General features: G+C 39.4%; 1 protein-coding gene across 1 annotated transcript in view; it reads right to left on the bottom strand.

Moving 5' to 3' along the window:
- The window catches only part of PAWR (pro-apoptotic WT1 regulator), a 164848-nt gene extending 141077 nt beyond the window's left edge, over positions 1–23771 (bottom strand). The window contains exons 1-2 of the mRNA XM_077770240.1: positions 23655–23771; positions 19612–19735 (exon numbers count right to left, since the gene is read on the bottom strand). Of these exons, the coding sequence (XP_077626366.1) occupies positions 19612–19735; positions 23655–23771 (241 nt within the window). The remainder of the gene's footprint in view (positions 1–19611; positions 19736–23654) is intronic.
- Between the last annotated feature and the right edge of the window lie 3087 nt (positions 23772–26858).

The following is a 26858-nucleotide window of genomic DNA, read 5'->3' as shown; positions in this document are numbered from 1 at the left end:
CAATGGAAAATGATGATGAACGACAGCTCTTGCCTTCAAGGAGCATGCAGGTGTGTAAACATACAGGGAAACAAAGACAGATACCATAAAAGAGTAAAAAGGCTTGTAAACAGGGCACCTGGCTGGCTCAGTCCAGAGAGCATGTGACTCTTGATCTCAGGGTTGTGAGTTCAAGCTCCATGTTGGGCATGGACCCCACTTAAAAATAGATAAATGAACAAATAAATAGACTTGTAAATGAAATAATGGTATTTAGTTCTAAATAGAAATAAGGACAAATTGTTGTGGAAGCACAAATGGTGAAGAAATGACTTCACCAAGAATGAATAGGTTTTTTAAGTAGACGAGGGAGAAAAGTGCATTCCAACAGCTCCAACCACATAAGCTAAAGCACTGACATGTCAGGTGCCCCCACGGGATGGAAGGCTGGGAGTGGAGACAAGTGGAGATGGAGGGCACGGAGGCACAGGGATGAGGCTGCTTGAGCTCTTCAAGGCCAAAGGCGTAAGAGACATTTCTTCCCTCTCCAACATTCCTTCCCTCCTCCCTGGAACACTGGGCTCTCTATGTTTGACTCCTGTGCCTCTAGTTATTAATTGTCTGTCTCTTTCAGAAGCTTTTGTTCTCTCGGGTTCATTCTTTAAATCAATAATTTTTTAAAATTGGGGAACCTGGCTGGCTCAGTCAGTAGAGCATGTGACTCTGGATCTCAGGGTCATGAGTTTGAGTTCCATGTTGGGAGTAGAGATTACTTTGAATAAATACATAAATAAATAAAATAATTTTTTAAGTTTATTTATGTAAACTCCAACTCACAAACCTTGAGATCATGACCTGAGCTGAAACTGCCGACTGAGCCACCCAGACGCCCACTGAGCCACTTAGGAACCCCAGTAATTTATTAAAATGAGGTTGTTATTACATAATTCATGTTTGTGGAATAACATTCAAGAACTATAAGGGCAAAGTGTGAAAAATCTGGTTTCTCTCCCAACTACAATGGCCACCCACACAACTGTGCTCTCTGCTCCCAGGGAAAACCACTGGCACCAGCTTCCTGCATATCCTTCCAGAAAGTCTCTGGATAGGCAAGATTGTGTGTGTGTGTGTGTACACAAATGCATGAGTGTGTGTGTACACAAATGCATGAGTGTGTGTGTACACATTTGTGTAAGTATATAATTTTTTACACCAAGAATAGACTACTACTGCATTCTGCTTTCTTCACTTTATTTATTTTATTTTATTGTTATTTTTGTGAGAGAGTGAGAGTGTGTGCAGGGGAGGGGCAGAGAGAGAGGGAGACACAGAATCTGAAGGAGGCTCCAGGCTCTGAGATGTCAGCACAGAGCCTGATGCAGGGATGTCACGAACCAGGACACCCTAACCAACTGAGCCACCCAGGTGCCTCCTGCTTTCTTCACTTTGAAATGGATTTTAGGGGTGTCTGAGTGGCTCAGTTGGTTGAGTGTACAACTCTTGATTTTGGCTCAGGTCATGATCCCAGGGTTGTGGGATTGAGCCCTGAGTGGGGCTTTGTGCTTAGTGTAAAGCTGCTTACGACTCTCTCTCTCTCTCTCTCTCTCTCTCTCTCTCTCCCTCCCTCTCTCTCGCTCAGGTGCATGCTCTCTTTCTGAAATAAAAAAAAACTTTTTAAGTTAAAAATTAAGAGCAGGGGCACCTGGGTTGCTCATTCGGTTGAACATCCGACTTCGGCTCAGGTCATGGTCTCACGGTTCGTGGGTTCGAGCCCCATGTCGGGCTCTGTGCTGACAGCTCAGAGCCTGGAGCCTGCTTCAGATTCTGTGTCTCCCTCTCTCTGTGACCCTCCCCTGCTGATGCTCTGTCTCTGCCTCTCACAAGCAAAATAAACATTAAAAATATAAAAAAAAAATAAAAATAAAAATTAAGAGCAAAGTGGATTTTAGAGATCTTTCCATATCATTTCATTTTTTAATTCATCCATCTGGCAAGTATTTATTCAGTATCTCCCTTGGCACTCTTAGATGGTAAAGACAGCAGCAGGCAAAATCTCTGCCTAGTAGAGGGAAACAGAAAAGACAGACAGACACCAAACAAGCTATTGAAATATGTATAGTATGCCAGATGGGGATGAGTGCTATGCAGAAAATAAATGTAGAGAGAGAGAGAGAGGGAGAGAGAAGAACCTAAGTAAGCTCCATATTGCGCTGTCAGCACAGAGCCAGATGTGGGGTTTGAACCCACGAAGCCATGAGGCTGTGGCCTGAGCTGATACTGAGAATCAAATACTTCACTGACTGAGCCACCCAGGCACCCTAGAAGTATATTTGTAAGCTAAATTCCTAGAAGCGGAACTGCCATTTTAAGGGTCTGTGCAGTTTTAATTTGAACAGATATTGCTAGAATACTTTCTGAAGACTACCAACTAACAGTTCTTTCAGCAGTGAATGGGAGGGCCACAACTTCAACAATCCTGTGATGTCAAGTTTTGTGATATTTGCTTATCTGAGGAGAAAGCCATGAAATCTTTTTAGAAGTCTAATTTCCATTTTACTTTTTAGGATTGAAGTTAAATGTCTTCTGTGTCTAAAGCCCTTTTTTATTTCTTGCAAACTGTTCATGCCCTTTGCCAAAGTTTCTCCTGTGTGTGTGAGGAGTGGGGGTAGTCGTCACTTTGTTTTATTTCTGGTTTGTAGAACTCTTCTTAGTAAAGAATTTACAGCCTTTGAGGATGTGGGTAGCAAATGTTTTACCCAAATTGTCAGTTCTCTTTTGATTGTGTTCATAGTAAATGGCTTTTATAATGCAGAAAATTTTTACTATTCTATCACCCAATTAAATGATCTTTTTATGGTTTCAGAAATTATTTTTTTAATTTCCTGTTTTTCTTCTAGTACTTTAACAGTTTGTTAACTTTTAAACGTTTGATTCATTTGGAATTCATAGTACATAAGGTGTGAGGAACAGCTCCAGTTAACTTTTTTCCAACTGGTTATCCAGTTGTCCCAAAACCATTTATAGAATAACTCCTCCTTTCTTTTTACACTTTTTATAATGTTTATTTATTTTTGAGAGAGAGAAAGAGAGACTGAGCGTGAGCAGGGGAGGGGCAGAGAGAGAGGGAGACATGGAATCCAAAGCAGGCTCCAGGGTCTGGCCTGCATGGGGCTCATGACCTGAGCCTAAGTCAGATGCTTAACCGACTGAGCCACCCAGGCGCCCCTCTCCTCCTTTCTCCATGACTTTTTAAAGATTTTACTTTTTTAAAGTAATCTTTACACCCAACATGGGGTTTGAATTTACAACCCAGAGATCAAGAGCCACATGTTCTACTGACTGAGTCAGCCAGGCATCCTTCATGACTTTTATTTTTATTTCTTGAGAGAAAAGGAGAGCAAGAGGGCTTGGGTGAGCACAGAGGAGGGGCAGTAGGAAAGAGAGAGAGAGAGAGAGAGAGAGAGAGAGACACCCTTAAGCAGGCTCGAGACTCAGCCCAGAGCTCATTGCAGGGCTTGATCTCATGACCCTGAGATCACAACCAGAGCCAAACTCAAGAGTTACATGACTGAGCCACCCAAGCACCCTCCTCCATGACGTTTAAATCCCACTTTCGCACATGATAAATTCCAATATGAATTTGGGTCCAATTTGGGTTTTCCAGACAAGCCCATTGATTTCACTGTTCATTTATTCAACAATGGTATATGTACGTGCGAGGTACTGTTCTATGCAGCCATTAGTAACATTTTAAAATAATAGAGCTTATGAAATAGATTTTACTATCTTATTTTTCTTATTCTTTTTAGACTTTCCCAGGCTCTTTTTATTTGCTTAGTTTCCGTTTGAACTTTAGAATCAGTTTGTCTAGTTCCAAAATAAATTATCTTGGTGTTTTTATTGGGATTACACTGAATTTACAGATTAATGTAGGGAGAATCAACATCTTTGTCATGCTGAAATTTTCTGAACAAGAGCATAGTATGTCTATGGTACATTTCTGTGTGTGTGTCCCTTAGTAGTGTTTTAGTGTTCTTCGTATACATTGTTCACACTTTCTGTATATTTTACCTTTAAAAATTTTTTTTCCATCTAACTGACTATATAAAAGCTTTTATGAATTTTGAATTTTCTTATTGTTTCTAACAGTTTTTCATCGGGTTCTCTTGCTCTTTCTGGTAAGCAATCACACATACCATCAGCAAAGAATGATGCTTTTACTTCACTCTTTCCAATTCTTATTTTTTATTTATTTTTGTTATCTGCTTCTGTTGGCTAAATAACAGTGGTGAAAAAGGAGACCCTTAACTTATTCCTGATATTAATGGGAATGCTAGTCTAATATAAGTTCCTTTGTCATAGCTGGAAGCAGAAGCTTCCATTCAGAAGTTTTTAATCATAAAAATCTGGGGTGCTTACCAGAGATCAAACTTTTTGAAAGTGAAGAGGCTTATGTATACATTCTTTCTAGTGATGGGGATTTATCACAAGGATATTTAAGAAAACAAGGGATATAAGAGCCCATGTCAGCACAGTTGCTAATTACTTTGCTTCACTCTTTTTTTTTTTTGCTAACCTAACACTATGCTAACATGTTTAAACATATGAGGGTGTTTGAAAGTAATCTCCTCACGGGTCACATATAGCAGAGGCAAAATGCCCCAAAAGAAAACCCGAGAGATAGAAGTTTCAGTGTCTGGCTCTGAAATTGCTCATTCTTCAATGGATGTACTGGAGGAAAATGAAATTGCCAAAGAGAAAGAATAGGAAGGGAGTATGAGAGTCAAATAACCCAGTAGGATGCTAACTCATCAGCCTCTAATTAGCAAAAACTTGGCCTTAAATGAGAGACTATTTCTTTTTTTCCCCTCAAATGTAAGAAAATAAATCTGGCTACTGCTTATCTAATCTATCAATACTCAAATTTTCCTGTTTAGAAAAATCACCTTGAGATTGTCCAAAGGCTTTTATTTTTCCTCCACAATGCCTTAAATACAACAGATGTTTAAAACGATGAGTTGCATGAGTGAATGTTAGGGAATTAGTGCAGTGTGGTTTTATCCTAGTGATATAACGTAATGTCTGTTGAGCAAAGGAGAGGCTTTAGTTAGTCTTAACTAGGCATCAGCTTTTTAAAAGTTTTTTTTTGTCTTTAAGTTTATTTGTTTATTTCGAGACAGAGTGCGGGGAAGGGGCAGAGAGAGAGAGAATCCCAAGCAGGATCCTCCATATCAGCACAGCGTGAGCTCAGGACCGGAGCCAAAATCGAGAGTCAGATGCTCAACCAACTGAGCCACCCAGGTACCTCAGCATCAGCGTTTTAAAAGACAATGAATGTAGATAGTTTGAAAATGTCATGCTCTAGTGTGCTTCAGGTAAAGTCTAATCTTAGCGTAGCCTAAACATACTTTGGAATCTTATCTCTAATTCCTTTTCAAGGGGTGCCTGGGTGGCTCAGTTGGTTAAGCATCCGACTTCGGCTCAGGTCATGATCTCATGATTCGTGGGTTCGAGCCCCGCGTCAGGCTCTGAGCTCACAGCTAGCTCAGAGCCTGGAGCCTACTTCGGATTCTGTATCTCCCTCTCTCTCTGACCCTCTCCTGCTCACACTGTCTCCCTCTCTCTCTCAGAAATAAATAAAAAATTTTAAAAAAAGCAATCTAATTCTTTTTCAAGTAAGTTCAAGTACATTCAAACAAACTAGCATAAACAAATTTTATTCTTTCTTTCTGTAGTGGCTTCCTTTGCTCCCTTTCTGCCTTGAAACACCTGCTTATTCTTCATAAATCAGCTGAAATGTCACCTCCTCAGTAAACTCCCTTAGATTTCCTTGGTGCCCATTCTCGAGGAAGTGAAGTGCTTATTCCTCTGTAGTAGATAACTCACAGGCCCCTACTTTAGCTATCATCATATTTTTGAATTGTTTGTACTTGTGGATTATGAACACCTCAAGGTCAACCACCATATTTTATCCATTTTCACATCTTTTAGCATTAATCCTGGCATACAAGCAGGCCCTTAGCAAATGTTTTCCAAATGAATAAGCAAATGATGTGAACCTGAAAAAGAACCCCCCCCTTACTAAATAATATGAGATCTCAAAGGTATGAAGTATCCATGATTCCAGCTTTGAAGTAGGAGGCCAAGGAGAAGGCTCGACTCTCTTGCCCTCCTCAGCCCCCAATATAAAGTCCACTGGTGTTGCATGGAGGCCCAAGAGCATGATGGAACCTTGATCTTGGGACCCTTTGTGTCTATAGTGTTCCCTGAACCCATGTTTGTGAGGCCAAGCAACCCAGGTGACCATAGGACTTGGAATGCCTTTTTGTTAGCCATCTCCATATTTAAGAAAAGGAAGCTAGATTGATGGTCCATTTACCCATATGGCTTATCATCAGAAATTATTTTGCAAAAAAAAGAAAAAAAAAGAAATTACTTTGCAAAACTATCAACCAACATTTCAAAAAAAAAATCATACTTGCAAACTTAGTCAACAGTAAAGTGAGAGAGCCTCCAACTTTAGCTCAGGTCATGATCTCATGGTTCATGAGTTTGAGCCCCATGTCAGTCTCTGCGCTGACAGCCAGAGCGTGGAGCCTGCTTCAGATTCTGTGTCTCCCTCTCTCTCTGCCCCTCTCCCACTCGTGCTCTATCTCTCTCAAAAATAAAATAAACAAAAAAAAAACACCAATAAAAAATAAATTCTTGTAGGACCAATATGATATATATATTTTTTATTTTATATTTTTCTACACCTTAAGGTCCTATAGAGTGGCAGTACCTTATGGGTACTTAATACATCTTGATTGAAAATGTTGAAAAGAAGGGCGCCTGAGTGGCTCAGTTGGTTGAGCATCTGACTTCCGCTCAGGTCATGATCTTGCAGTTCGTGGGTTCCAGCCCTGTGTCAGGCTCTGTGCTGAATGCTTGCTCAGAGACTGGAGCCTGTTTTGGATTCTGTGTCTCCTTCTCTCTCTGTCCCTCCCCTGTTCACATTCTGTCTTACTCTGACTCTCAAAAATAAATAAATGTAAACAATTAAAAAAAAAAGGAAATGTTGAAAAGAGAAACTGACTTTGAAAAATTTTCCAACTTTATTATGGTTTGGCTTGTTTCTTTCAAACCCAGATAAATAACAAAGAAAACACACTCACTAGTGTAAACCTCTAAAATCATGACTCCCTATTGTCCTATGTTATTCAACATAAATATTACAGTAAATGTACAAGACGATTTTCAAAAGTAGCAAGTCAGAAGGCAATAGGCCTGTCTTACAAGGAAGGTGAGGTCCAAATTTCTTATTCTAATATAGTATCATTCTAGTTGTATGATCTACAGAATTGTAAAAGGATTGAACAGTAAGAGGGAGTACATGGATATCCAAGAGGCCAAGGAACATGAAACAAAAGAGCTATGTTGAGAAAGACCAGTATTTTAAAAATATATATTATGTGTATATATATATATATGACATTGCCATTTTTGTGAATGGTTGAATATCATTGATATCATATGGTTCTACCTAATAGCAAAAAAGGAAGGGAAAATGGAGGGAAAGTTTTTTTTTTTAAGTAAAATATATATTGATGTCATCTTAATGTTTTGAAGAACTCAACAAAAATGAAGATGGCCTTTCAATATCAGAATTAACCAGGGGCTGTATAACATATTGGGTAAGATATGAATTTCTTTTTTTTTTAAATGTTTGTTTATTTTTGAGAGAGAGAGAGCACAAGCAGGGGAAGGACAGAGAGGGAGAGAGGGAGAGAGGGAGAGAGGGAGGGAGGGAGAGAGAGAGAGAAAGAGAGAAGATCCAAAGTAGGCTCTGCACTGACAGCAGTGAGCCTGTCATGGGGCTCAAACTCACACACTGTGAGAGATCATGACCTGAGCCAAAGTTGGAGGCTCAATTAACTGAGCCACACAGGTACCCCCAAGATATTTCAAAGTCAGATTTCTTTTCATTGAATCCTCCTTATAGCACTTACTGTGTGAGCTTGGTCAGGTTACTTAATTACTTCTACCTCAGTTTCTTCACCTGTAAAAGGGAAAAATATTAACACTTCACTGGGTTTTGGAGTAGAATGTTGTAATTTCAAAATGAGTACCACATAAAAACATCAAAAATATTACTCAATATAGCATAAAGTCATAGTTGTAAACTTCTGTGTGACAAAAACATAAAAAGAAATAGAATGAAAGAAAAATGCTGTTTGGTTTTTGGTAAACAAAGGCCTATTTAATTGATCATTACAATGAATAGAAGGCAAGGAAAGTGTTGAAAGACTAGTAGAGGGGTGCCATATATCTTAAGAGATAGCTCATGTTCTATCTTCCTTTATTAAATCCCTATACAGCTCAAGGGAGATATTCTTCCAACCAGATGCTCTTAGAAGTGATACTGTTTAAAAGGCAAGGAAGAAAGACCAAGGTCATTTGCTGAAGTGGACTCAATTTAGGAAATAAGCAGATAGAATATGAACAAGAAAAGATCAACTCTGATTGAGTCTTCAAATAATTATGAGAGGCGTTTGTTTAGAAAGTCACTCCTAGGCAACCATATGTTCAAAGAGAAGAAGAATGAATTCAAAGATGATACCATTGCGATGCAATTGATTAATGAGAAGGAAACATCAATCATTAAAGGAAAAGTACTTTTATAGAACTTGAAAAGGTAGAACTGATACACAACCTCGTCACACTTCATTGACCAGGAATGTATTTTCCCCTGAGGCTCAAGAGCTTTAAAGCCACATAAAATATTTCTTTTGTCCTGTGATTCATAATGCTGGCACATCTCACATCACATTCAATTAAAGAACAGTGCGTCCTTCCCCACATTACCTTCCCATAGACAAACTGAGGATCACTAAGGCAAGTGAAATTGTTGGGCATACAATGTTCACCTTTATATTAAATATTGTTGTTTATTTCTTATTTGATGTTTCCACACCTCACTTTGGAGTGTCTGATTCTAATCACTGTTTGCTCCCATATTTTTTTGATATTTTAGTAATCTACAATACTTTCATTTTGGATTGAACTAGGCAGATGGTGTCCAGAGGTCCCTTCTGCAAGCATTTATTTTGTTTTTGAGGAATGAGTCTGTACAGCAGAGCGGTTAAAGATCAGTATTTGGTTTCAGATAGCATCAGCTCGGATGCAAGACCTGGGTTATTTACTTCAAGTCTCTAAATCTCACTTTTCCTCACTGGTAAAACTCGTGGCTGTAATAATGCTTACAGCATTTGGTTGTTGAGAGCATTAATTGCATATAAGGCAACCATCATAGTGCCTGGCACATGGTTAAAAGCTAAAGGCATGATAATTATTTTTGAGCTCTTTATTAGATAATGTTTGGAGAATTACAGGACTTATACAATGTCATTTACCTATTAGGATGGGAACTCAAGTCGTTTTTGCTTCATGAAGTGTCCTTAAGCTGTAACAATCTCTTCTGCATTTGACACTAATTGCACACTTTCAGATACCTTTATTATTATTTTCTATAGTAAGGTAGAGATTATTGCCTCCACGCATGAGATAAAAAGGCTAGAAATAAGACTCCTACTGCTGGAAAGAGGGAGTAAGAATACTTTTCCCTACTTCTCCCATTAAATACAACTTACAACTGCACAAACGTAAATGACTCTGAAAGGTGGGAAGAAGAAGACAGACAAGGTAGGAAGCCTGACGCCCAAGGAATGACATGGTGGTGAATTCCCTGGGTTTGCTTTTTGTCTCATTTATCCTGGACTGGGTGCTAGAGAAGCCCACAAAACTAGACACATTAATAGGCACAGATCAAAAACAAACACCTCCTCTCTATAAACAAAGAACCAAAAAAATAGGAACACAGTAAGACAGAAAACTTTGAGGGGCTCCCGGGCGGCTCAATCAGTTGAGCATTCAACTCTTGATTTCAGCTTAGGCCATGTCGTGAGATCAAGCCCTACGTTAGGCTCTGTGCTGAGGGTGGAGCTTGCTTGGAATTCTCTCTCTCTCTCTCTCTCTCTCTCTCTCTCCCCCTGTCTTCTCGTGCCCCTAACCCACCTCCAAAAAAAATTAAAAAAAAAAAGAAAACTTTGAGACAACTACTCTATCCCAGCCAAACACCACAGAAAAATCTCTCTCCACCCCTACATACACCAGGAAAAGCAACATGGGGAGTCTAGATTTCCATCCCCTTTAGGCAGTAATGAAACACCCCAGTCGCTCCAACAGTGTGATAAAAAAGAAAGTTCAGGAGGTACCTGGAACTTTACCCACATTAGAAAATGATGTGCTCCACAATGACAGTGTAAGTCATGTGGGAAGCCTGGACTTCCGACCCCGCAAGGTGGTAATGCGATGTTTTTCCCAGTTCCGTTGTGGTGGTGTCATGGGAGACCTAGTGGAAATACAGGACCTTCACCATTGCACAGGGATAACGGCTACAAGGCCACTTTCTCACCCCACCTTGGTGTCAACGGAAGTCACATGGAGAACAGTAATAGGGCACTCCTTCTCACCCCAGCCATGGAGATATCAGTGGAGGTCTAGCAGGAAACCAGAACACCCCCCCACCCTCCCAGCAATAACAAGGAGCCCCACATGAGCTGTAAATAGAGAACTTCTACTCCACCTGAAAATAATAAGGGAACATTCCCATATGCATGTCTTCCCTGCTGAAGTGCTAACAGAAGAAGCCAGCTAAAACAGAAGGTTTAGTTAAGAGTCAGTCTTTTTTTTTTTTTTAACTTTTGCAGTTTATTTATTTATTTGGATGGAGAGACAGAGGGAGAGAGAATTCCAAGCTCTGTTAGCACAGAGCGTGATGCTAGCCTTGGTCTCACAAACTGTGAGATCATGACCTGAGCCAAAATAAGAGTCGGATGCCTAACTGACTGAGTCACCCAGGTGCCCTTAGATAACATACTTAATGGTGACTGATAATGCTTTTCACCTAAGATCAGAAACATAGTGCTAGAGTTTCTAACCAGGGCAATAAAGCAAGACAAGAAAAGTAAAAGCATACAGATCAAGAAAGAAAAAATAAAACCGCCCCTATTTTCAGATGACATAATTGTCTACGTAGAAAATCCTAAGGAATGTACAAAAAAAGTGAGTTCCTTTAGGTCACAGAATAAAAATCAGCATATTAAAATCAATTATGTTTGTATCTACTAGCAATTAATATGTAGATTCCAAAATTAAAAATAATGGGGCTCTGGTGGCTCAGTCAGTTAAGCATCCAACTTCGGCTCAGGGCATGATCTTGAGGTTTGTGAGTTCAAGCCCCACAAACAGTCTGCTTTGTATCCTCTGTCTCCCTCTCTTTCTGCCCTTCCCTCATTTGCACTCTCTCTCAAAAATAAGTAAACATTAAAAAATAATAGTAGTAAAATAAAATAAAATACCATTGGGATGCCTGGGTTAAGTGTCTGACTCTTGACTTAAGCTTAGGTCATGATCTCACGGTTATGAGGTTGAGCCCCTTGTTGGGGGAGCTTGATTGGGATTCTCTTTCTCCCTCTCTCTCTGCTCATGCATGTGCTCTCTTCCCCCCCCCCCCAAATAAATATAAAAAATACATTTATAATCACTAAAAAATGAAATATTTAGGTGTAAACATCACAAAAACAGGTATAGGACTTATATGCTAAAAACTAGAAAACACTGGTGAAATAAATATAAGATCTAAATAAATGGACAAATTGTGTTCATGGATTAGAAGACTCAACATAGTAAAGGTGGCAATTTCCCTGAATTTTATATGAAAGTTTAATGCCATTCTTATCAAAATCCAAGCAAGATTTTTGTAGATATAAACAAGACCATTCTAAAAATGTATACGGAAAGGCAAAAAAAGAAGAATTTAAAAATTTTATGAGAAAGAATGAAGTAGGAGGAATCAGCCTCAGGTGGCTCCGTGGCGCAATGGATGGCGCATTGGACTTCTAGAGGAGGAATCAACCTCTTCCATTTCAATATTTTTTTTTGCATACTTTATCAATCAAGACAGTGTGGTATGGGTGAAGAGATAGACACATAAATCAGTGGGATGGAATAGAGTCCAGAAATAGACCCACATAAATTCGCCCAATTGATTTTTGACAAAGCTACCAATGCAATGCAGTGGAAGAAAGTTTTTTGTTTTGTTTTTTAAACAGTGCTGGGGCATTTGGATGGCTCAGTGGGTTAAGCGTCCGACTTTGGCTCAGGTCATGATCTCATGGTTCGTGAGTTCTAGCCCCATATCAGGCTCTCTGCCACCAGCACGGAGCCCTACCAGCATAGAGCCGGCCTCTGATCCTCTGTCTCCTCTCTCTCTGCCCTTCCCCCACTTGCATTCTCTCCTGTTTCTCAAAAATAATAAAATAGGGGTGCTTGGGTGGCTCAGTCGGTTAAGCATCCAACTTTGGCTCAGGTCATGATCTCACGGTTCGGGGGTTCAAGCCCCACGTCGGGCTCTGTGCTGACAGCTAGCTCAGAGCCTGGAGCCTGCTTTAGATTCTGTACCTCCCTCTCTCTCTGACCCTCCCCTGCTCACCCTGTCTCTCTCTCTCTCAGAAATAAATAAAAAACATTAAAAAAATTTTTTAAATAATAAAATAAACTTTTTTTAAAAATAAAAATCAGTGCTGAAGCAACCTAACTAACCCTCAGACCTTATCCAAAAGTTAACTCAAAATGGATTGTGGACATAAATGTAAAATAAAAAATTACAAAACTTTTAGAAAAAAATAGGTGAGAAATCTTTGAAATCTAGAGATAAAAGAGTTCTTAGACCTTACACCAAAAACATGATCCGTAAAAGCAAAAATGGATAAACTGGATTTTGTTAAAATTAGAAACTTTTGCTCTGTGAATGATGCTGCTAAAAGGATGAAAAGACAAAGACTAATTTTGGGAATATATAAAGATGTCCTAAAACTCAACACATAAACAACAATTCTATTAGAAAATGAACAAAAGTCATGAAGAGACATTTCACCAAAAAGAATATACAGATGGCAAATAAGCACATGGAAAGATGTTTAACATTATTAACCATTAGGAAAATGAAAATTAAAACCACTATGACATATCATTACACACCGACCAGAATGGCTACATTTTTTTAAAAAAGTAATGAAAACACTAAATTCTGGTGAAGATGGGCAAACTGGATCCCTCCTACATTGCTGATGGGAAAGGACCATGGTATATCTGTTCTGGAAAATAGTTTAGCAGTTTCTTAAAAAATTTAAACATGCGGGGCGCCTGGGTGGCTCAGTCGGTTAAGCATCCGACTTCGGCTCAGGTCATGATCTCAAGGTCCGTGGGTTTGAGCCCCACGTCAGGCTCTGTGCTGACAGCTCAGAGCCTGGAGCCTGTTTCAGATTCTGTGTCTCCCTCTCTCTCTGACTCTCCCCTGCTCACGCTGTCTCTTTCTCTCTCTCAGAAATAAATAAAACATTAAAAAAAAAATTAAACATGCAGCTACACAGTGACTCAACAATTGGACTCCTGGGCATTTATCCCATAGAAACAAAAACTTATGTTTAGGGGCGCCTGTGTGGCTCAGTTGGTTAAGGGTCTAACTTCAGCTCAGGTCATGATCTCGCAGTTTGTGAGTTCAAGCCCTGCATTCGGCTCTGTGCTGACAGCTCAGAGCCTGGAGCCTGCTTCGGATTCTGTGTCTCCCTCTGCTCCTCCCCTGTTCATGCTCTGTCTCTCTCTTTCTCTCTCTTATAAATAGACAGTAAAATTTTTTTTTAAAAAAACTTATGTTCATACAAAAATCTGTACACAAATGCTTATAGCAGCTTTGCTATAGAACTTTGGCTTTTACTCCTAAGAGCCAAAAACTGAAAACAACCCAGATATTCTTCAATAAGTGAAGAGTTAAAAATCTGTGGTACATCCTTATCATAGAATATTCTTGAGCAATAAAAAGGAATGAACACTTGATATATGCAACAGTATGGATAAATCTACAGAGAATTATTAGGAGTGAAAATCTAAATCCTAAAAGGTTACCTACTATACAATTTCATTTGTATAACATTCTTCTTCTTTTTTTTAATGTTTGTGTACTTTGAGGTTGGGGAGGGGCAGATGAAGAGTGAGAGAGAGAATCCTAAGCAGACTCCATGTTCAGTGCAGAGCCCAACAAAGGGCTGTATCTCACAACCACGAGATCTTGACCTGAGCTAAAGTCAAGAGTCAGACACTTAACTAAGTAAGCCATCCAGCCACCCCTGTAACATTCTTGAAACGACAAAATTACAGAAATGGAGATTAAATGAGTGATTCCCAGGGGACTATGGAGGGAAGGGCACAAGACAGGAATTTCTGTGGTGGTGTAATTGTTCTGTATCTTGACTGTGTTAGTGTCAATATCCTGGTTGTGATATGGTACTTTAATTTTATAAAATGTTACCGTTAGGAAAAACTAGGTAAACAGTACATGGGATTCCTCTGTGTTACTTTTTATAACTGCATGTGAATCCTTACTTTCATCAAAACAAAAAAGTTTAATTAAAAAAAAAGAAACAGGGGCACCTGGCTGGCTTAGTCACAGGATGGTGTGGCTCTTGATCTAAGGGTCATGAGTTCGAATCCCACATGGGGTATAGAGATTACTTAAATAACAGACACACACACACACACACACACACACACACACACACACACACACACACTTAAAAAAAACCCCCACAAAACATAAGTCCTGGATTCTGATCCTATATAGTCCAGGTGATTTTTGGAAACACATTACTCAGTCTCAGTTTACTCATTTGTAAAATGGAGTTCATATCTCCACTACACCCTGGAATTAGACAAATAGAATTTAAAATATATTTAAGAAATTGCACATAGCTATACACTTGGATCAGACTTCTGGAAGAGAAGGGATCTTAGTAAATTTCCTCCTTCATTGGTTTCCAAGCAATTATTTTCTGGACATAGGAACCATGGGGTGGACTCTGCAGAGTGGTGAGAAGCAGACCAGGAAGTGCTTCCCAAACATCTTTCTCCTTCTCACACTCTACCCATTCCCCCGCCCAGCCTTGTTTTCATTTGTTTGTTTCCCAACGATTCTGAGGGATTTTGTAGAAGTATTTTTTACTTAAGCCGTTTTGATATCAACTCTGGTCCTAATCTTTCATTTTACTAACTGGAAGCTGGTAACCAGAGAGGTTTAGTGACTTACAGAAGACTCTAAGTTACTTGGTGGCGGGGATGAGACCAGAACCAGGGCTTTTGACCCTCAGCCCCCCATTGTGTTACTAAATCATGGTGCTTTGTATTTTGATTGATTGCTCAACATTTTTGTCAAAAGAGCCGTCTCTTAGCAGCAAGTAATTTGCTAAAGTAGTAACATTTAAGGTTGTCTAGAGCTATAACTTTATCCGGTCTTTCTTAAACAGATGGGTTGAATTTGTAGATATGTTGGTAGTGATCGTATCAAGTATCGTTCATGGGTGGATGGAATTCAAGAAGTGTCTTCAGCACACATACATTAGTGAACATATTTGGAAAAAGCTTGTTGGTGCCACCTGGTGGTTCGAGGGAAAGATACTATACTGTGGTAGTGATTCAGAAGGCATTTAGATCCCCCTTTTTGTTAATGCTGTTTCAATGAATATACTAGTACTCATTGCCAACTTCCTCAGCCACTTTATTTCTTTGATGTTTTGGGTGAAAATGCTTTTCAGAATACAAAGGAAAAAGCTCATTTTTGGTTTAGTTATCCAGTTTATCTCTACCAATTACAAACTTCCTCCTTCATGGAGAAAATTAGATGAATTCTTTTCCTTTTTTAAAAAAGATTTTATTCTTATGTAATCTCTACACTCAGTGTGGGGCTTGAACTCATGACCCCAAGATCAAGAGTCACATGCTCCACCAACCCAGCCAGCCAAGTGCTCCAAAATGAATTATTTTTTTTATTAAAAAATATTTTTTTACCGTTATTTATTGAGAGACAGAGACCGAATGTGAGTGGGGGAGGGGCAGAGAGAGAGGGAGACACACAATCTGAAGCAGACTCCAGGCTCTGAGCTGTCAGCACAGAGCCCAATGCTGGGCTCGAACCCATGAACCTTGAGATCATGACCTGAGCCAAAGTCGGATGCTTAACTGACTGAGCCACCCAGTCAGTTATTTTTGATGAATTATTGATGAATTATTTTTGATGATGATTAATTATTTTTGAACCCAAATTACAAATTGTTAATTGCAACTAGTTTTCAAATCAGAACAGTGAGTTCTTAGTACAGATCCTTAGGATTCCTGTAAAATTAATAGTTTATAATAGGGGCTGAAAAGTACCAATATCTTTTTAAAAAATCTACAGTTCAGACTTGATATGAAATCAAGTATTACTCCATGTTAAAAGAATCTGTGACCATGTTAAAGATTAATATCATAAAGGCGAGAGTTAGAAGGAAGTGTACTATTTTACCATTAGAAGGGATTTAACTCTTTGAAGTTTTCTAATGAATATACATTTCTTCCAGTGAAAACTTAGAAATAATCTTTCTCCTAACACCAAAGGAATTATTTGAGCAGACCAAACCCATATCAACAACTACTGGATGCTTAAAATGCTTACTTGCTTCTAGTCTCACCATAAAACCATTCTCTTTATATGTATAAGGGGTCGTGAAAGGAATGACTCATAAAATAATTTGCTTGCTCAAGGTGTTACTAACTTTAGAAATTGCTGGTCTTCTGGGTTGGTCCACTTATCAAAGTTGTTTTTAGACCAATAATGACTAAACTCAAGTACACGAAAGATATTTGGTAGATGAGGATAAGGGAAGCTGTTAGCCATTGGGAGGAATGGGACCAGTGACAGAAAGAGAAGAAAGTGTTAGGGACAGAGGTGAGGTTCCATAATGGCAAAAGCGAAGAAGGTCTCTGATAATGCTTGAGGGGACTGAAAAGTTAATGGGATAAATTTAAAAAAACAAATTTAAGTTTAAAAGTTTCAACCTGTGCCAATGATGCTTTCCATTGTTCCAGATTTATTTATTTTAACTTTTAAAAAGCCTTTAAAAATGTTTTATTTATTTTTGAGAGAGAGAGACAGAGATAGAGACAGAGTGCAAGTGGGGGTGGGGCAGAGAGAGAGAGGGAGACCCAGAATCCAAAGCAGGCTCCAGAGCCTGATGCGGGGCTCGAATCCAAACACCGTGGGATCATGACCTGAGCTGAAGTTGGATGCTTAACCAACTGAGCCACCCAGGGGCCCCTCCAGATTTATTTTAATAACTGAATATTTTTTAGCCATTGACAGTGTATTTTCACACTCCAATACAAAAAAGATTAAGAAAACATGGTGTAAATGTAGCCCATTTTCAAGGGCTAGGATCACAGATGAACTTCATGGGTAGCTCTCATTAGCTTTGTCAGGCAATATTAAGATCTTCATGTAAGTCACCCACTGACAAATTGGGTGACTTTTTTTTTAATTTTATTTATTTCTGAATGAGAGAGAGAGAGAGAGAGCAGATGGAGGGGCAAGAGAGGAAGAGAGAGAATCCCAAGCAGGCTCCAAGCTCAGTGCAGAGCCTGACATGGAGCTCGAAACCATGAGCCATGAGATTATGACCTGAGCCACAATCAAAAGTCAGAAGCTTAACCTACTGAGTCACTGAGGCACCCTGCAGCTATTTCCTCCTTAAAAAAAATAAAATCTGAACAATTTTGGGATACCTTCAGATCTTTGCAGTTAAAACTGTTTAGATTGATTGTTGAAGACCAGGTGGGAACAAAATAGGTTTTGAAAAAAAATCCATGAGGCCTTTAAAAAGTTTTTTTTTTTTTTTAATTTTTAAAGATTTTATTTTAAAGTAATCTGTGCACCCAGTGTGGGGCTCAAACTCAAAACCCTGAGATCAAGATTCATAGGGTCTTCTGACTGGGCCAGCCAGGTGCCCCTAAGGCCTTTTATTAAGTTAATGACTTCAGTTTCTTATAAACTGGGAACCATACTACCGTAATCGTATATATATATTGTGCATATGGTACTTATGAACACTTAGCACACAGTAGGTGATCAAGAAATGTTAATTCCTTTTTGTTTGAGATTAAATAAACTAGACAATATTTAGGAAAGCAATCAGCAAAGAATTCAAGGTTTTTTCCCATGGTCTTTGGTTTCACTGGCTGCACAGACTTGCATTGGCAACAAAGTAATGAGCTGTTTTTAATAGGTTTCACATAAAATTCTTAATGCCCTAAGAATCTATTATTACACACAATTATAACAAGTAGATTCTGTGCCTGGGGATACAAATTTTTAAATCTTCTAACAATTACAAGATAGTGAAACTCACTTGTTCCATTTTAACTCGAGGTTACAAATTTCTTAGTTTAGAGCCAACATGTAGCTTTTTAAAGAATAACGGAATAATTGGTACGCAGGCTACAACAAGGGCACTTCTATTTTTAGGATCAGTATCAAACGTGAAATGTCAAAAGAGATTTTTGCACCAAGATTTGCGAAAATACTCTTGTTTCTATTAACATTCGCAAAGTTGTATAAATGAACACAGACTATAATTTGAAGGATGCTGCTCAAGATCACTACCCCTTCTGGTATTATTACTACCCAATATCCAGAACATAAACATGCTGTAATTGATAAAATGTCACGATTGAGATGTAGGGACCTTAACAACTGTTTAATATTAACATGCTCTCACATTAATCACTTGTGCTTATAGATAAATACATTATTAACTCAGTGGTTTCTTGATGAACTTAGCAAAAGAAAAGGTTGGCATATTGGTAAAGGGCAAATTCAACCATTTTAAGAAAATCTAGCAATATTTGAAGTGAAATTATAATGAAAATTTAAAATAAGCTTTTAAAACTTTGATGACTGATTATATGTAAGAAATAATCCTTAAGTACACCTACTTATACAGGCTTGCCATTTGAAATATTCCTTAACATCTCCCTTATTAAACCACTCAATGTATTTGTCTTATTTTATCCAACTAGATAATTTAAAAACTTAAAGCACCTATTTTTCTTTGCTTTTTCAAATTTATGTTGTTGTCTCTTCAGTTATATCTACTATTATTCTACTTAGCTCTTTAATAATTCATTTGTTCATTCAATTCCAGGTGTGTTTGGCTTTGGCTGTGCTCCTAATGCATATATTCAAGCCAAGGCAGCAGGAGAAACACTTAGAAGTCATTTTTTTTTTAAGTTTAGTTATTTATTTTGAGAGAGAGAAAGAGTGAGCAAGTGCTTGAGTGTAAGTTGCAGAGGGGCAGAGAGAGAGGAGAGAGAGAATCCCAAGCAGGCTCCACACCATCAGCATAGAGCCCTATGAGGGACTCCATCTCAGCAGCCATGAGATCATGACATGAACCAAAATTAAGAGTTGGACACTTAACCAACTGAGTCACCCAGGGGCCACAGAAGTTCCTTTCTTTTAAGTGTATTCTGAGCAGTCACCAGAATTTGCCTGTAGCATAGTCTTGTACTTCTCTCTCTCTTCCTGTCTCAGGGGAAGAAGTACAGAAGTGGGTATAGGAGTTTCCAAAATGTTCCAATTCCTGGATCTAGATAAGGAAAGAGAGGGGAACGTGTACGTGTGAGCTCCACACGTACAGCCACTAGCGGGGGCAAGGAGGCTCCTACCGTGTGCGGATGGAGAGAGCCTTGTCCCATCTGTGACTGCAGCTAGCACTGATGCTCCTCCGCTCTGCTCATCCTTCATTCTGCTCTGTGACACCCTAGCCTCTTTGCTTGAGGATTCTCTGGCCTGACAAGAAGAAGCCGATTACAAGGCTACAAGGTCAATTCTATGTCTGCGATCCTGTGATGTTCACGAAATCTTTTTATTAAGTTTTATGAATGATAAAATGCTTCATTAAATATATATATTGCAGTGCTATTTTTTCATTAGATTCAAGGAGCATCTTTTTTTTTTCCATGCCACTGAGCTGGTTTTATCTCCTAGCATATCATACATATTGTTCTTTTATGCTTAAAATAGCCTCCAAAAGGGATTCAATTTATACAAGTGTAAAGGGAATAAATGACTCATATCAAGGGCCTTAGACAAAAATAAGACGTGCTGCTGACTTCTGGTCTGGTGGGAGGAATTGATGTGCTCACAGCCAATTATAACTACTGTGGCAGAGGCAGAAAGTAGCTCCGTGGGAGCCCAAGAAAATCGGGCTTCACCAGAAGGAAACCGTTTTAGCTGAGTCTTGACAGCTGCATAGGAAACAGTGTAGGGCGTGGGCGAAGGCATGGAAAGTCTGTGGCTTGTCCCAAGAGTGCAAATATGCTAGTGCGGGTGGAGCATGGCGAGGGGCAAGTCGGTGTGCGGTCCAAGAAGAGAGCTGGGCACTGTGCGTGGCATACGGCAGGTGCTCAGTCAACGATGAAAGAAATGAAAATGGGTTACGCCACTCTCATGCTCCATATCTTCCAGTCTTACTTATAATACAGCCCCGGGACCTTACTGCGGTGCATGAGGCCCTCCTTAACTCCCCCACCTGTTTGTTCCCACTCTTTAACCTGGCTCCTTCCGCTCTCGCTCACTCTCCTTTCTCTTCCTCAAGCACGCTAGATCTTTTCCTGCCTCAGGATTCACATTTGCAGTTGCCTCTGCAAATACCACTCTCCGTCCACACATGCACACAGCTCATCTGTCACTTTCCTCGGGTCCTTCCTCAGAGATGCCTTCCTCGGCCACCTTATCTGGAATAGTCACCCCATGCTCAGTTACTATCTACTTCCTCTATTTTGGTTCCTTCCATGTGCTTACTGCTGCCTGGTAGTACATCCTTTGCTTACTGGTTAATATTCTATCTTCCCTATTAGGGTATAAACTTAGTCGCTGAGGATTGGGACTTCATTTTGTTGACCACCATATCTCTAGTGCCTCTATAGGGTAGGTCTCAAAATTATTTGAGGAAGGAAAGGAGAGAACAAGGGGCCAATCGGTGGAAGGCTTTGAATAATATGTCCAATTTTTCTGCAGACACACTCCCACGGGCCATACTTATTTATCTCTGATGATTAAATTCTCATCCTTTCCTTTATTAAATAGGAGTATATTTTTAAAAAACCGAGAAGGTATTTAATATATTATTATGCATGAGAAAGAAAAAAAAAGAAATATTTGTTGACTTAAACAAGTATTTGTTGGGCACTTTTTTTTTTTAAATATTTTTTTTAATGTTTTATTTATTTCTAGGAGAGAGAGAGAGAGAGACAGCGTGAACAGGGGAGGGTCAGAGAGAGAGGGAGTCACAGACTCTGAAACAGGCTCCAGGCTCTGAGCTGGCAGTCAGCACAGAGCCCGACGCGGGGCTCGAACCCATGAATCGCGAGATCATGACCTGAGCGAAAGTCGGACGCTTAACCGACTAAGCCACCCGGGCGCCCCTTCTTGGGCACTTTTTATTGCCAGTGCTTGGCTAGGTGCTGGGAATAAAGCAATGAACAAGCAGGTGTATTCTCATTGATCTTAGAGGCAAGTAGGAAGAGATATAGTGAAGTGTGTTGAGTGTTTTATAAGAGGGAAAAGCATAGATATTCTTGTCTAGTGGATGAAAACTTATAAACAATGTTCAAGCTGACAGGTGACTGGGTGGCTCAGGTAAGTCTGATTTCAGCCTAGCTCAGTATCTCATGGTCTGTGAGTTTGAGCCCCCCACATTGGACTCTGGGCTGACAGCTCAGAGCCTAGAGCCTGTTTTGGATTCTGTGTCTCCCTCTCTCTCTGCCCCTCCCCGGCTTGCTCTCTCTCTCTCTCCCCTTCTCTCTTCAAAATAAACATTTAAAAAATTAAAAATAAAATGAGTGTTCAAGCTGAGACCCAACAGGTGAGTCCGCTAAGTAAAAGGGGAAAGATGAAGCTATCTCAGAATGTGCAAAACGGCATGTGAAGAAATCAAAGATGTTAATGCCTGAGGCCTTGAGCTCTCAGTTTTTCAGTACTTATGTGCCAGGTGGACAGACGATGGGCATTTGAGACAGTTAAAAAGAATACATAAACCTATAGGAATAGGGCCAGTGGTTGCAGTACTGAGTGAAGTGGATCTTCATTACGATGGAAGAGGAGAGAAATGAGGGGAGAGCAGGGGGGATGAACATAACCGCCATCTTCAGGGAGAGGAGGCACATGAGCAGAACACGGAGAGGTGACTGGGATGTGACTGGATGGACAGAGAGGCAATGGGCCTCCTAATCTAGAGACCCCTAGGATCCGACAGGACTGCTAGGGGTGTTGAAGCTGGAAAGGAGGTGGTGACACATACAGTGTGGTAGCCAGCTCCCCAAAGGAGGTCCTTGAAAACAAGCCTGAGGAATCGGGACTTCATCTTGAGGATGATTGGGAGAGAAAGAGAGTAAAATGTAAGGGGACACGTAATTCAATAACAAATATTTATTGAGTACATATTATGTGCCAGGTACTAGGATATGCCAGGTCAGTGGTGAATAAAACAAAGTTCCTGTTCTCATGGAGATCACATTATAGGAAGAAAATATGAGGTAATAAAAGCATGCAGGATAAACTGGGTAGAAAAGTTAGTACTCAGAGCCAAGAGAAAGGAATACATATGAAATACTATTTCAAAGTAGTGGGAAAAAACTAAACAAAATAAAAAAACTTTTAGTGGTGATTAAATATGGTGAACAAAGGCAAGACAAGAGTTTTGGATCTTTGCTTTATTTCTTCTTCTACCTTCCAGTCTGCTTACGCGCTACTGAGAAGTTGGTCTGAAGTTAAGACTTTGAAGAAATTGAGTATTGAGTGAGCCTGATAGGTGTCAGTTTATTAAAGATCTTCATTTATTTTATAAACAACTTTATGACAATTTAAATTATTTAAAACAAAGATTCTCTCAATCTTTTTCTGTTGCCTTACATGGGTGTCTTACCCAAACCAGTCATGAACTGTGTAATCAGTAAGTTGCAATAGTTGAAATAGAACGAGGACATTGCACATGGTAGGCATTTAGTAAATACCTGTTAAATGGATGAATGTTTTCTAATTAGGTAACTTAGAACAGAATCAAGGTTTTTTGGATAATAACATTCTTACTTACTTGAATTCTAATGTACGTACACTCCTGAATGGAGGAGGAAAAGTGGCGGAGGGGGAGTGTGTTACTGGAAGCCAAAAAACAATTTCCCACAATCTCCAGTGTGTTCTTATTTGTGCCAGAGGCCACCTTCTAGGAATTCCATGGGAATGTGAAAGTCACCCGGTTTGTATGTCCTGCGGGGAAAAGATTGAGATCTGCTGTATTAAAAGATCATCTCCAAATTTCATCACTCTACAAATTATTTTCCTTTTTCAATATCCCTTTATGATTTACATAAAGATGCATACATATTAGTTGTACATGTCTGTTAATTATCTTATGTAATATTAAGGTGGACATTTTATTTATTTTTTAATTTTAATTTTCATTTCATTTTTGAGAGAGAATGAGTAGGAACAGGGGAGGGATAGAAGGAGAAGGAGACAGATAATCTTAAGAAGGCTCCATGCTCAGCACAGAGCCCAACTCAGGGCTTGATCTCATGACCATGAGATAGTGACCTGAGCCGAAATCACCAGATAAATGCTTAATCAACTGAGCCACCCAGGCACCTCTGGAAATTTTCAATAAAATATTTAAGCCTCTCTATGGCAGATTCAGTTACTCTTCTACTACCTGAGGTAATCCAGCAGGTTTATAACTCAAGCTCTTTGGCAATGAGTTGAGGCGAATTGCCTTTGATAAGGCAGAGATTCCTTGTTTCATTACACTTCTCCGCCCTTGCAAAACCATCCTGCTCCCACTCAACAGCTGACCCAAAGATGACTCATGTTCTTCACATAAACACACCTTTTACTTCATGTACTTCCTACTATTGGAATGCCTCTTCCTCTCCATGCAAGTTGTATCCATTAAAATTTTTTTTAATTAAAAAAATCAAGTTACAGAAAATTTAGAAAATAGAAGATAATATTATCTATAAAACTGATCTCTAGTACAAAATACTATAGTTTGGGGGCACCTGGGTGGCTCAGTCGGTTACGTGTCCGACTTTGGCTCAGGTCATGATCTCAGGTTTGTGGGTTGGAGCCCCCCTTCGGGCTTTGTGCTGACTGCCAGCTCAGAGCCTGGAGCCTGCTTCAGATTCTGTGTCTGTCTCTCTCTCTGACCCTCCCGTGCTCACGCTGTCTCTCTCTCTCTCTCAGAAATAAATAAAATATTTTTAAAAAACGTAAAAAAAAACCCAAAATACTATAGTTTGGTCTACTTGTTCTAGTCTTTTTATTTTTAATTAATTAATTTTTTTAGTAGCAAAAATTCTTTTAGTTTTGGCTCTCAGTAAGAGATATTAGGGCACATGTCAATTAGTCCTACAAAATCAATATTCATTTTAAGTATTGTGACAGAGGAATATAGTTATTAAAGTACAACAAATAATTCTGTAATGGCATAATGATGTTCTGGAAAATAAACATTCTCTGTGTAAAGTGTAATGTAAGATTTGTTAGGTCGTTATTTGTGTTTGAGACCCTGCTTAGCTCCATCAATGGCACTTGACTCTAACTAGGTCTACATTCTCATTGAACCCAAGTAAATATTTTTGAGCACTTAATAATTTAATGCTTTACATATACTAATTCATTGAAACCTCATAATACTATTAGGTAAATTTTATTATTAGTTGCACTTTATAAATGAAGAAACTAAGGAACAGAGAAGCTTGGTAAAATGCCCACCTCACTCAGCCAAGAAGTAACAAAATGAAGATTCAAACCTATGAGCCAGAGGCTGATATTAACCACCATCTCTATTTGCCTCAAGAAAGTATCAAATTAATCCACAGATTATTAATGAGACTATTAGGGACTCCTTGAAGCACTGTGCTTTTTACCATCTGATACATCAAATGGGAGAGTTCTTCCATAATTTACCAAATGCCACAGCCCAACAGTCTCTCTTGTTTTCTCCTTGTACAGGTTTCATATTAGCAACAGGATGATCTTTTTGTCTTGGGTCCCACACCTTCACAGTTCCTGTTGTGAATAAGTGAGCTGGCAAAATTCAATAGTGATGGATGACATTTCTTCATTCTCTTCCTATGACTTCCTACGTACAGAGCGATATTACAGACACTATAACACTTGACATGAGAACACATATTTCTGACTTCTAATTGGGCAAAGTGTACTTAATATCAGAGATATTTCCCATATGTTACTGTCTGACTTGATTTCCAAGTGAACTGGTATAAAGAAGAGCCAACAACTGTTTCAAAGTTATGAACAAGGTCTGACGACAAGACAAACACAAATGTTACCTAATCCAGACCAGGTCTTATTATCTTTGAGCCTAAAACTAATGTATTATTATTTAGAACAACATCAGTGTCATCTTAATTTTTTATCATTTTCCATACTACTCATCAATTAGTTAACTTTTACTTTGTGTGTGTGCTTTGGGGGAAGGCACTGTTTTCTGAGGGGGGTGTCTGGGAGGTATAGGTTTGGGGGTCGGCCTGCAAATGAATTGCCAAGTTGGAGTGTTGCAATGGCATCTGGGCAGGTGCCTGCTGCCTCTGCCTCTGCCCTTGTGTGACTACCTGTGAGTGTGCTCCCGCGTGTGTGAGTGTGCGCACAAGACTGTGCACCCACCAGGTATGCACCTGTGGGTGCACCAGTGGGTACACCTGCTTGGTTCAAAGAGAATGAGGCAAAACCTACTTTTCTTAAGATTTTATTTATTTTTAAAATCCATTTAAGATTTTATTTTTAAAGTCCATTTATTATTTTTTTTTTAGTAATCTCTATACCCAACATGAGGCCTGGACTCACAATCCTGATATTAAGAGTCACATGTTCTACCGACTGAGCCAGCCAGGTGCCCTGGGTCTAGTCTTTTTGTTTTTGTTTTTTTTTTCTGAGAGAGAGAGAGTGAGCGTGAGTAGGGGAGGGTCAGAGAGAGAGGGAGACACAGAATCTGAAACAGGTTCCAAGCTCTGAGCTAGCTGTCAGCACAGAGCCCCATGAACCATGAGATCATGACCTGAGCCGAAGTCGGACGCTTAACCGACTGAGCCACCCAGGTGCCCCTAAAAGTTAGTTTTTAAATTAAAAAAGTAATATGGAGGTTTTCCTTCCAGTAAAGGGACAGTGGCTTATATTGGACTAAGCCTCCCACAGATAACAAATTCTGGGCTCTGGACAAAATGTAAAAAATAGCTGGAGAGCAACCAAAAGCAGGCCTAAACTAAAGAGGATTCAACCATGGAAAAGGAAACACTTGCTGAGAACCATGTTTAAACAGTTTCACCCCTCTGAGGACAATGCCCAGTAAGTGCGATAGAGAGTAGCTAGAACTTAAACTGAAGCCTTACTGGATTAAGGCAACAGAGAACAGAGTGTGGGGCTACTAAAACAGCTAGAAATTAAGGGGGAGAACATTCTGGAAATGAGAGTCATAGAGATGGTAGTCCCAAAATCTATGTACAAATGTCCTTCAAGTATTTGGATGAATTGCATATATCTGATCTCAAAAAAAATGAGAAAAGGTACAGCCAGAAAAAATGGAGAAGAGATTTCAATTGTTGTCAACATAGAAGAAGAAGAGTTTGGATTTTGAATCCTACTGTATTAGTTCAAAATATCACAAATATCAAATAACAAAAATATCACAGGTCGAGGAGCTTATACACAAAATAAATTTATTTCTCACAGGTTTTTTAAAAATGTTATTTATGTTGAGAGAGAGAGAGGGAAAGGAGCAGGGGGAGGCAGATAGAGAGGGAGGGACAGAATCTCAAGCAGGCTGTCTGTATGGAGCCCGTCGCTGGACTCAACTTCATGAACCCTGAGATCATGACCTGAGCCGAAATTAAGAGTC

Source organism: Crocuta crocuta, unplaced genomic scaffold, assembly GCF_008692635.1.
Source record: "Crocuta crocuta isolate KB4526 unplaced genomic scaffold, BGI_CrCroc_1.0 scaffold317, whole genome shotgun sequence".
NCBI lineage: Eukaryota > Metazoa > Chordata > Mammalia > Carnivora > Hyaenidae > Crocuta > Crocuta crocuta.
Note: the sequence above shows the minus strand (reverse complement) of the source record. Positions and strands in the feature narration are given on the sequence as shown.